Below are 12,469 nucleotides of genomic sequence, written 5' to 3'. Positions count from 1 at the left end.
AAGACTTTGGCCTATATTTGAGTGAGAAATAGAGAAGGGCTATGATCTGACTCAAAACTAACATCCCAGTTACTGGATTGAAACTAGAGTCAAGTGGGGTAGAGAATAGAATAGTAGGGTGATCATAAACAGGCTATCCTAACAACTCAAGAAAGAGATGATGGAGCTTGGACCAGAGTGGCTAATGAGGAGGACAGGAGAAATGTCTGATTCTGGATGTTTTTAAGGTAGAGTCAATGGGATTTCTTTTCTTTTTTTTTTTAATTATTGTATTTTATTTATTTATTTATTTTTGGCTGCGTTGGGTCTCCGTTTCTGCGCACAGGCTTTCTCTAGTTGCGGGGAGTGGGGGCTACTCTTCGTTGCAGTGAGTGTGCTTCTCACTGTGGTGGCGTCTCGTTGCAGAGCACAGGCTCTAGGCACATGGGCTTCAGTAGTTGTGGCACTCGGGCTCAGTAGTTGTGGCTTGCAGGCTCTACAGCGCAGGCTCAGTAGTTGTGGTACACGGGCTTCATTGCTCCGTGGCATGTGGGATCTTCCTGAACTAGGGATCGATGCTGTGTCCCCTGCATTGGCAGGTGGATTCTTAACCACTGCGCCACCAGGGAAGTCCTGGGGATTTCTGATAGATTTAAGTCTGGAGTGTGGACCAAAAAAAGTGTCAAGATTTACCCTGATGTTATTGGCTGGAAGAAACTGGAAGGATGGTTAAACCACCAACTATCATGAGGAAAGGAGGGAGAAGAACAGATTTGGCAAGATAAAGAGGGAAATCAGAGGCCCACTTTTGGACATGGTAAAAGTTCGAGACACCTGTAGACATTCAAGTCTAGATGTTAGGTAAGCAGTTGAATAAGAGTGTAATTCAGAGAACAGGTTCAGACTGGAGATAAAATTTAAGAGGTCAACTGGATAGAGATGGTATTTGAAGCCTTGAGTGTGAATGAAATCACAGAGAACGAGGTGAAAAAGAAACTTGATCGAGGACAAATCCTGGGAATTTTCAATTTGTAGGGGTTTCAGAGATGTGGACGAACCAGCAAGAGAGACTTAGACTGGGAAGGTGTGGTGTGGTAGGTGTGAAACCACAGAGAGGAGTGATCAGCCCTGTCAAATGCTGCTCCTGTGGCAATTGAGAGGAAAACTGAGATTTTATCATTACATTTGAAGACGACTGCTAGAGCAGAGTCTGCAGAACAGTGGTGAGAATGAAGGAAGTAGGTTTATAGGGAAATGGGAGAGAAATGGAAGACATGCATGTTGGCTATAAAGGGGGTCAACTGAATGGAGTGAAGGTTATAGAGTTGAGGTTTTTTTCCTTAAATGGAAATATAAAAAAATGTACAAAGTGAGTGAATTACATAATGAATTCCACTTCCCTCATAGGCTCCTAGTTTAAAAGTTTTTCAATACATAGCCATTCTATGTCATCTATACCATTACCCAGGCCACATGGGTATGAAAATATAAAGATATGACTTGTGCAGTTTTTTGTTGTTTTTTTTTTTTTGGTAACAAATTGTAGAAGTCATATCTTACCCACTGAATCATCTTTTATGTGTCACTAAAAGAGAAGGAATCTTTATACCCACAATACCTAAAACAAACAAACAAAAATCAAATAACGTCTTAATACCAATCAGTGTTCAAATTGCTCCACTTGTCTCCTAATTGATTTTTTGTTTTTTACATTTGGTTTGTTTAAATCAGTATCCAAACGAGGTCACACATTATATTTAGTTGATATGTCTCCTATACCTTTTTTTTTTTTTAATTTAAAGCTTGCTTTTCCTCTTTTCCCTTGTTTTTTCACTTTTCATTATAGCAGAAACCATTGTCCATAGAGGCAAATTCAACCTCAATTTAAAAAAAAAAAAATTACTATGGCCAGAACAATATCTGTGATTTATATACTCCTATTTCTTCACATCAGGAAGTACATAGTGTTTGGTGTGTCTTTTTGTGATGTTTAGACTAGGCCAGGGGACTTCCTCAGAGGTCCAGTGGTTAAGACTCAGCACTTCCACTACAAGTGGTGTGGGTTCGATCCCTGGTAGGGGAACTAAGATCCCACATGCCGCATGACACAGCCGAAAGAAAAAAGACTAGGTCAGGTGTTGTTAACCTAATTCACTGATTATAATGTTCCCTAACAGCTTTCTACCTAATGGTTTTAGAAACACTTATGGTCATATTACATATTCTTTATTTCATTAGGAGTTTGTCATTCTTTTTCCACTTTTTAAATCTTCTTTTAAAAAGAAATTGTCCTTGTAATAACTTGTTAATTCTGAGGTATGGGTGATTAAAGAAATCAGAATAAATGCTTAGCTATTTGCCTTTATTCACCAGTGTTAACAATACAAGTTAGTTCCCAAGCATCTTCCAGTGTGATCAATTGTTTTTCTTTTTTTTTAATTTAGTATCATTTTGAACTTATGTTTTTTTTAACATAGTTTATATTTCAATGCATATTAAGAACTTTTTTTTCACTATATTTGAAAATGCTTTAAAAAGCTTCAAATTCATATGCTTTCATTCAAATTCCTGTCTTGGATCAGTAGAAACACTTCAAGGTGGCTTCTGATTCTTTTGTCATGACCCCGATTGTCTTTGATAACTTCCTTAGTTTCTGTTCTGACAAGATGTTCCAGGTTCCTCTTATGTAATCCTGCCCCATATCTAAAATCAGCCATTCCTCCAAGGAGCATAAAAAATAAAAAAACACTATTAATTTAAACTGACATTCAAACTAAGAATTACAGTGTATTCTTTAACTTCTTTGATTTTTATATCTTTAAGAGAAGTTGTTTGTTTAAGAGGAGACAACTGACAGTGCAGACATTCATATAACACTGAGAAAGATTCAATAGAGATAGTGAAGAGGCAAGGCAGGGGACAATTATCATTCCTTTTTGCTTGTAGTTCCACTTTACAGATATTTAATTTAGGTTTATTTTAAGATTCACATATCTGGTTCCATGCTGCTTGTTAACAGCAGTCATAACATTTTCATCTTTGTGTCATTCCCCAATAGCATCTTTACATGCTCTACTTTTATATATATATACCCTATTAGTAGCCAAATGCACAATATTTGGCCTAAAACTTCTTGTCCTTTTGTAATATTACCCATGAAAGCCTTTTTACAGGTTTTTCCAATTCAGTAAAAGACTCATCATATTTTAAATCTTTCCTTCCTGTGAGCTGTACTTTGTTGACAACTTAACCTCTATAATAGTAGATGCAGCCACAGATAGTAGCACAGATTTCTTGACATACCACTCCTTGGGTCCTGTATATAAGTTCTCTTTAGACATGAGAATTATTGTGTCTCCAGGTTGTATTATCTGAGGGAAAATTGCAGATCTTCTGAATTAGATAAATGTTTACTATTATATTAATTATTTTAAAACAAGACAACTTTACTTTTGCTATTTCTTGGTGCTTAAAATCTACTGCTTTTGCCTTGCAAACATTTTATTAGAACATCAAAACAGGGAGAATGTCCTCAACAAAAATGTTTCCATTTGATGTTAGGTTTGTGTGGCTATGTCAGAGCACATGGCCCACCTTTTGTCCAATGTCATAATAATGATCTACCTACTTTGTGAGAAAGAAACAGAGCTTAAATGCACTTGTTCTGAGGGGTAGGAATAGCTTATTTATGTGACTTTTCTTTGCCTAATAATTAACTTTGCCAGTTATGATGCTTTCATTACTCAGAAATCTTTATAAACTGTTACTTTCTTTAACATTTTCAAAAATGAGATTGTGCAATACCTAAAATGTATCTAAACAGCTCTTTGGGTAGTGAAATATTGTTCTTGGTCACCATATTATCACTTGCACTGTATTCTGATGTATGGTTTTAATATTTACTTCATAGCCAATTGGGTCATTTCCAATATCTTACCATTTTAGACAATGGATATCCTTCTGGCTAAATCTGTGAACTTATTTATGATTATTTCCAATGTAAATAGTTCTTTAAGAAAAAAATATTTGGTGAAAAAGCATACCTAAACTACCTACAATTTTTAACGTGTGCATATGTCAGGCTTAAAGTAAATAGAACAAAGCTGGCCAACATTGCCATCATCAGTGTTTTGTTCTATTATTCTTTGTACTTCTCTTTAAAAATACTGTTTAAAGACAACAACTACCAAAAGTAGTTTGTATTTATCTTCACATTTGGTGTCCTTTTCTCTGTTTAGGGAATAAAACAGAGACTGTGCAACCTGAAATAAAAAGTGAAACTGAACCCCACCTTATCTTCAAAGGTTCGGACAACACTAAAACCTACTCACCGACCCCATCCATTCCTCACCCAGTGAAAGAGGCAAACTTAGCTCCAGGCTTCTCCTGGTCCCCTAAGACTGCTTCGGTCACAACAGTTCCTTTTAAGAACGATGCATCAGTTTCGTACGGGTTTTCAGAAAGAGGTAGCAGTCCCCACTGCACAATGCCTTCTGCAAGACACAGTGGTGCTAACGTAGCTGCTGGGGAATGTGCTGAGATTGCACAGCCTGGTGAAATGGTTCCTCTTTCCACCTTGTCTACTCCCATGACAGATTCCCTGGGTTATTCTGAGCCTCCCACTGGTCCATCTGAGCAGCTAACTTCTAATCAGCCAAACCAGCAGCCCCCATTCATCCCTTCTCCTCATGAACTTGCTTCTTCTCTGGCGGAAGAAGACGAGCAGCATTCTGAAGCAGATGAGCCTCCATCAGATGACCCCCTATCAGACGACCCCCTGTCACCTGCTGAGGAGAAACTGCCCCACATTGTTGAGTATTGGTCAGACAGTGAGCACATCTTCCTGGATGCCAATGTTGGTGGGGTGGCCATAGCGCCCGCCCACGGCTCTGTTCTGATTGAGTGCGCCAGGCGAGAGCTTCACGCCACGACTCCTGTCGAACACCCCAACCGGAATCACCCTACACGCCTCTCTCTTGTCTTCTACCAGCACAAAAACCTGAATAAGCCCCAACACGGTTTCGAACTAAACAAGATTAAGTTCGAGGCGAAAGAAGCAAAGAATAAGAAAACTAAAGCCTCCGAGCAGAAAGACCAGGCAGCTAACGAGGGTCCTGAACTGTCCACTGAAGTTAATGAATTTAACCAGATTCCTTCCCACAAAGCGTTGACATTAACCCATGACAATGTTGTCACCGTGTCCCCTTATGCTCTCACACATGTTGCGGGGCCCTATAACCATTGGGTCTGAAGGCTTTTCTCCCCTTCTTAATGCCTTTGCGAGTGCAGTGTATTTTTTCAAGGTGCTCTTAAAAGAAAGTCATGTTGTCGTTTACTATATCTTCATCTCACCCATTTGAAGGCTGAGGTAAAAAAAAAAAAAATGGGGGGTGGGTATTTCTTAACTGTGACTATATTTTGACAATTGGTAGAAGGTGCACATTTTAAGCAAAAATAAAAGTTTTATAGTTTTAAATACATAAAGAGATGTTTTGGTTAGGTGTTAACCTTGGTAGAATCACTCAGTTTGGTGCTTTAAATTGTTTACTATGAAACGAGTCATTTTTAGAGGATTTTAACAGGTTCATGTGCTATGATGTAAAATTAAGACACGCAGTGTTAACTCTACACAGCTTCTGGTGCTTAACCACATCGACACAAAAATAAGCTGAATTATTATTTCATGGTGCCATTGTTCTAACATCTTCCAATCATTGCTAGAAACTCGGCATATTCCTTTGAAATAAACCAATGAAATGTTTTCTCTCTTAAAATCTCTCTCCTGTATAAAATAATTCATTATTGTTGGTGATGGTTGGAGGCTGTTCATAAATTGTAAATATATATTTTAAAAGCACTTTCTATTTTTAAAAGTAACTTGAAATAGTATAGTATAAGAATCCTATTGTCTGTTGTTTGTGCATATTTGCATACAAGAGAAATCATTTATTCTTGCTGTGTAGAGTTCCATCTTGTTACCTGCAATATGTATTCTAATCATGTATATGGTTTGTGTTTAAATGAGTCCTTTCTCATTCAAAGATTAGCTACTTATATAAAATAGTTAGGTCATGTAAAAATGGTTAATTCTCTCTAAAATTGGAATTAGGAAGCATATTACCAATATTGATTAACTTTTCTTTGGAACTAAATAAGAATGGTCTCTTCTGATTTATTGAACAACAATGGCCCTAATTTACTTTCACCCCAGCTTTCTCAATATAATCCATGAAAGGTGTTTCCAAAAGGAGATGAGACATAATAGGATTCTGAAGAGTCAAATGCTTCTAAAGTTTCAAGGTGATAAAATACAAAAATTAAGTAGCAAGAACCTTATCTACCCCAAATTGCCTTATTCATTCTGAAAGTCATTCTGGTCTAGAATAAGAATAAATTTCCTATAGAAATCTTTTGAAAATAAATTCCCTATCATCGTCATCACACCCCCCACACACACTGTAAGCAAACAGTAGGAATGGTATTATAAGCATGGTTTGTCCATTAAGAGCTAATCCAAAGTAGTTCATCTAAGTATATTGTTCTGGGGAAATGTTAACTCATGTTCTTCTAGGTAATGGGAAAATAGGCATTCCATTTACTTTAGTCCCCCCCCCCCCATTATTTTTTCCCATTACTTTATTGACTCATTTTATAGCAAAACAAAAGTAATTGCCCCAAACAAAATGTTTAGAACAAGAAGAAATTTCAATGAAATACTTGATTCTGTTAAAATGCAGAGGTGCTATAACATTCAAAGTGTCAGATTCCTTGGGAGTATGGAAAACCTACTGGTGCTTCTCCCTTGGAAATGCCATAGGAAGACCACAACCGCTAACACTCACAATTCTGGTGCAAAAGCAAAAGTTCCAACAAGCTCTCTAAAGGAAAACTCATTGTAACTTATATTAAAATAATATATGGTGCAAAGTATCAGTTTCAAGCTTTTGACTAATTTTGAATAAAGGAATATGAAGGGATTGTAAATAACAAAATGTCCATTGATAGACTATCATCTTGTCAAGTAGATTTCTGCTTCTTGAATATGTAAAATAGAGTAATTCATTGACTTGTTTTAGTATTTTGTGTGCCTTAGATTTGTTTTAAAACATGTATATTTTTGTGAGCCTAAGGTTACTTATACATATAAGTATATAAATAAGTGATTGTTTATTGTTTCAGCTGCTTCAATAAGATATTACTAGTATTAGACTATCAGGAATACACCCTTGTGATATTTTGTTTTAGAATTTAGGCCTTAGCTCCCACTAGAAATTATTTCCTCACCAGATTTAATGGATAAAGTTATAAGACCCTTTATCCATCCACCCATCTATCCATTCTTCCATTCAATTTTTATTGACTGTCCCCCAAATTTAAGTATTAGCTTTTGTTTTTCTTTGTCACCACCCAATGACATAGTAAACTTGAAGAATTAAAATCCTAAAAGATAATCTAACACATATTTTTCAAAAATAGCAAATTTCCTTCAAAACAATCCATTGTGATACATCTGCAGCAATTCAAATCAGTTTGTCACCAACTTTAAATAAATTCCTAAACAATCTAAACTTGAAGCACCAATGTTGACTTAGGGGAATATTTGGATTTGTGAAGTTAGTTGCAATTTACCAAAACAAGTACATGAAAATACCCTATCTCAACTAAAATATTTCCATTCTGTTATTGTAAGTAACACCATGAATGGCCTGCCTCAACTGATAACCCCTTGGTGGGACCCACATATGATTCCTTCCTTGTTGAACTCTATTTCCTAAATTACACAGTGTACCATCCCGTTGTTTGCCCTGTGACTTTTTTTTTTTTTTTTTCAAAGCTCATGCTTATTCAGTGTCCTGCAGCATTGTGATTGTATGCTGGCTATACTGTTTTTAGAATGCTCTTTCTCATGAAGCAAGGAAATAAATTTGTTTGAAATGACATTTTCACTCAGAAAACTGGTCATCTAACATTATTTCTACACTTCTGTTATGTTTTACTGTACTATCACCTTTTGTTTTACCCCTTTTATAGCACTCGTTGGGTTTTCAATCTTCTGCCTTTGTTCATGGTATGATAATTGAATCCATTGATACTTGACTCCCAAGTTAGCCCAACCTGTTCATAGTAGTTACCAAGTTACCAACTATAATGAGAGAATAATTCCTACCTGTTGTAGAATCCTACAAAATGTCATGCTGCCCTTCAAAATCCTGCTTCTAATGGATCTCAGGCCATCGATGAAAAGTTTTTCTTGTGCTTGTCAGCCTCACCTACATCTTTCCAATTCATCCACAAAGTACCAATACATCATGTCATAAACCTGATTGAAATATATTATTGGAAAGTGAGGCTAGCTGAAAATGTTTAACTATAGGTAAATTTTTGCAACATGTTAGCAAAATGTTTGCATCTTAAATAACCTTCCACAACTTTATTATGCAATCTGCATGTGGATGAAACAATTTCATTTGTTAAATATAGAATTTCAACTAGATGAGATTCATAAGCAATTAGACATAACCCCACTGCATAGTTAATTGAATGCATACCCCTGTGTAAATGAGATACTGGCTTAATTCATATGAAGTAACCTACTTTCTAATGTTACTACTTCAGTGGACTCCTACTGATTATCATTTATTTCACAAGAGCATGTATGAAAATCACCCCAATCTATTTAAATTAGTCTTCTTAAAACAAATTATATCTTTTATCTGGAACAAACTTTTGACATTGCATGACAACTTCCACTGAATATGGGCACAACATTTCCTTTGAATGTGCCAAGTAAATCAGTAGCTGTATGTGACCTTTAATATATAGCTACCTTCTATTTCACAACTTCTTGATGCATGGAAATCTTTTTTGTCTAGATTTAGTACAACTGGGAATTTTGATCTTTTGTAGAAATTTTTGATGAGAATTGTGAAATAAGGTAATATAGAGGCCTCTCACAGCCCTGGAAGACACCTTAGAAGACATACAATTCAATCACTGGAGCCCAGACAGCAGATGTGAGTGTCAATGTGCAATTATGTTTGTAATTAAAATTTAAACAGTCAAATGAAGGCCACTTTGTGGTTAGGAGGACTGTAGGAAAACAGACTTGATCTGCTCACCCACAGGGGATTTTATCGCTGCGAAGTAACCTTATTTTTGGTACAAGTCAAAAATAAAATGGCTTTGAGTTTTTTTCTGAGTGGTTCAGGGAAAGAATTTAAGTGAAATTGGATCAAGATTTCCCTGCCTGCAGAGTTTTGTGGGCCTTGTGTGGGAAATCTAGATGACTTTTACCTATGAAGCTGTCCTGTTAATTCATCTCACAAAATGTGGCAATAGTCCTATTTGCTATTTCAATAAACAAATATCAAGTACTGATAGGGTAAAGGTTTTTATTTCCCCTCGAACAAGTGTTTGGCATATATAAGGAGTTAGAAAAGACTGAATGGTTGGAATAATTGGGGAAAGTATATTTCTATTGTACATACTCCCTAGCCATAGTTGTACAGTCTATTCACACTCTTGCCTAGTTGGCCTCACAACTAAGTCCCAGCATAGTTTATTTTGATGGGACTATTTATGAGTATTAGAATAGTTTTGTTGTGCACAGCTCCTAAACTTGCCCATAAATGTATCGAACTTGTATAACTTCAATGTCAGTGGTTGTGGCACACTTAACCAAGTGACAGAATCAGTGCTCTGATTTCTGAAGAAGTCTGGATTTATCTAAATCAAATTATGCTCCATGTTGAGCTTTCTTCTAACAGGTTTAGAAAATGATGCCAGGAGCAGTCCCTCAGAACTATCTGAGAGATTGCCTCCTGGGCTTGAATTCCTCAGAAAGTCCTCTGAGTAAAACACAATACTCAACTTAAAAAAAAAAAAAAAAAAAAAAAAAAAGATGCCATCCACGGCCCTGGAATACAGTTTGGAAAGAATCAGTATGTCCTTTATCAGAAGTGCAATTTGTGTATTTTCTTAAAATGTTTTGAGAATCATTGGGATCTTTGCTTTTCTCTAGTGTATAAATTAAGAGTGTAAGTTCCTCTTAATTTTGGAGGTGGTGGAGCTCGCTTTTATGCAGGACATCACTGTTTTTGTCCACAATGAACTCTACAAACTTTAATTCTCTGCGTTCCAGGACCTGAATGACTTTGTTTCAATGCCAGTTTCTTCTGGGCACCCAATCAAATACCATTGTTCGCTTCAAAGGGCATGTGTTTTGTTCCTTCAAGTAATCCAAATGTATTTCTAATTTTGCCACTCCTCATTTTCCCTTCTTCTGTAAGGGCACCAAAATGTGTTTCTCTTTGGCTAGTATACAATGTTTAATACTTCCAGCTTTAAAAGTCTAACATTAATCTTTTCTTTGTTGGTTGTACTCCTTTCCCATCCCTACTGTGATGTCCGTGACCCTGCCTGGGTCATAAATTTTCTTCTAGTTTGTTCAGCCATAGATGTCCCTTAAATTAAAGCAAAACTTAGTCTAAGGTGGAAATGTTATATATTAGTTGATTTAACCCATTTATGTATGAGTGCAACTTTGGAAACCCTGGGGTAACAGTATAAACCTAGTTTTCCTAAAAGTTAAAAAAAAAAAAATTTCCTAGCAGCTGTTATGAAAGGCATTCTCTTGTCTCATTCATCAGGAAAAAAATCTCGCAACCGTCAGAAACATTTTCATTTTTGGAGAAACTATATTGGAAAGTAAATTGGTTTCTTCTCCATTTGGCTAGGCATAACCTTATCATCTTTGACTAGAAATTCTGCTTGTTATTATTTTTCTTTTCTCATTTTACTGAAGCTACAATGTCACTAAGTGTACTTTCATTCTTTTTACAGTTTTTAATCCTCTTTAATTTTCTTTAAATTAAAACTCTATTGCTTCCACCCTCTCTGTTCTGTCTCCATCCCCCATGTCCCCTACACAAACACACAGGGTTCATTTTAAGGATAGCAGTGATCTGGCTCAGGTTGTCTTTTCCTGTCTTTTAAAATTGTTTCACCAATCCTTTTTGGAATAATACCAAAAAGAATTAAAAGCTTTTATTCAGCCCTTTCAGTTAGAGGCAAATTCAGTTTTTAGGAACCCCAGGTTAGTATCAAGTGTTCCCCTTACCTAACCCAGCAATGTTTGACCCTCAACTTATTTATTAGCGTTTGAGTGTTTTACAAAAAGTTGTGTAAGAAGTTATATATTCTAGCACTCTGTTTGGCTCTGCTATTTCTGTATAACGCATCATACTAATTGTCAATTGTCTGACTGGTGACTTTGAATTATCAAGTGTGATCTATAGCAGCGGTCCCCAACCTTTTTGGCACCAGGGACCGGCTTCATGGAAGACAATTTTTCCACGGGGGGTGGGTTGGGAGGGGATGGTTCGGGCGGTGATGCGAGCGACGGGTGTGATGGGGAGCGGCAGATGAAGCTTGGCTCGCCTGCTGTGCGGCCCCGGGGTTGGGGACCCCTGATGTATAGAATAGAAAGTTGTTTTTTTTTTTTTTTTTTTTTTTGCGTGTTTTCCTCCTTATCTCCCAGCTCAATTTTGTGGATGGTTTCTATTTTCTAATGTAAATTTACCCCTTTGGAATTTGGTTGTTGTCAATAATAGGAACTGTTTTACGATCTGGGTGAGAAAGTTAAAAAAATGGACAGAAAGAAATCCGAACAGTTCTTATATAAATCAGTCATCAGAAGCTCTTTTGAGTGCACTAGGGGGAAGTTAAGGGGCAGAAAAGAGGGAGAATTTTGTTCCTATAAGCAGCCTGCAGGTTCACCTACCAGCTCAAAAGCAAGTTGTAATGTTTCTACTCCCCACTCCATACCAGTTTCTTCTGAAAAATAGCAGCTCAAAATGCGGAACCCTTTTGAAAGCAAATATGGAAGTAAGAAGAATTATAATCCTTGTACTTTATAATGTTTTAGGCTATCAAACTGCTTTCCTAGGTGCTGCTTTTTTCTCCCCAACACTGACGGTTGGACAGAACAATGTTCCCATCTCACAGGTGAGGAAGCTGCAGATTGGCAAGAATAGCAAATGGCTTGCTTCAAATCACACAGCAAGTCAACCCATGTGAAACTAAAACAGGTAATATCTGCAGACTGCTGAACACATTTCTGTGCCATAAACTATGACTTAGAGAGTGTTACTGAGTGGAAATTTTGTCAGACCTAATCTAAGAATAATACAAAATCTACTTATTGTAGAGAAAATATGCTTCTGAGGTATTTTGTCTCCACTATTTATTTTAGCCAGCTATTTTCTCATTCATACGTTGGAAGGTCTGCCCAAATTCCTAGGACTTCTGCGTTAGGGCTTAGATTAATGAAGTTTTATTTTTTCCCCTGTAAAAAAATTTTTTTTCTTTGTTGTTTAAAGAATGTCCCTGTACTACTGAAACAAAGGGAAACCTCCTAAATAATATTTTTAAAGACCAAGGTCAGCAATTCATAATCGAAGTTTAATGTTTTTGTAAATTGAAATGCGAT

At 36.5% G+C, this 12,469-nt stretch overlaps 1 protein-coding gene across 3 annotated transcripts in view; it reads left to right on the top strand.

The window, feature by feature from the left end:
• The window catches only part of TET1 (tet methylcytosine dioxygenase 1), a 127,011-nt gene extending 121,717 nt beyond the window's left edge, over positions 1-5,294 (top strand). For all 3 annotated transcript variants that reach the window (XM_061197644.1, XM_061197637.1, XM_061197627.1), the window contains one exon: positions 4,218-5,294. In XM_061197644.1, coding sequence (XP_061053627.1) covers positions 4,218-5,230 — 1,013 coding nt within the window. In that variant the 3' untranslated portion in view covers positions 5,231-5,294. The remainder of the gene's footprint in view (positions 1-4,217) is intronic.
• Positions 5,295-12,469: the final 7,175 nt, after the last annotated feature.

The sequence above is a fragment of the Eubalaena glacialis genome, chromosome 1 (assembly GCF_028564815.1).
Source record: "Eubalaena glacialis isolate mEubGla1 chromosome 1, mEubGla1.1.hap2.+ XY, whole genome shotgun sequence".
In the NCBI taxonomy this organism is placed as follows: domain Eukaryota; kingdom Metazoa; phylum Chordata; class Mammalia; order Artiodactyla; family Balaenidae; genus Eubalaena; species Eubalaena glacialis.
The sequence above is the reverse complement of the archived record's forward strand: the minus strand, read 5'-3'. Positions and strand labels throughout refer to the sequence as shown.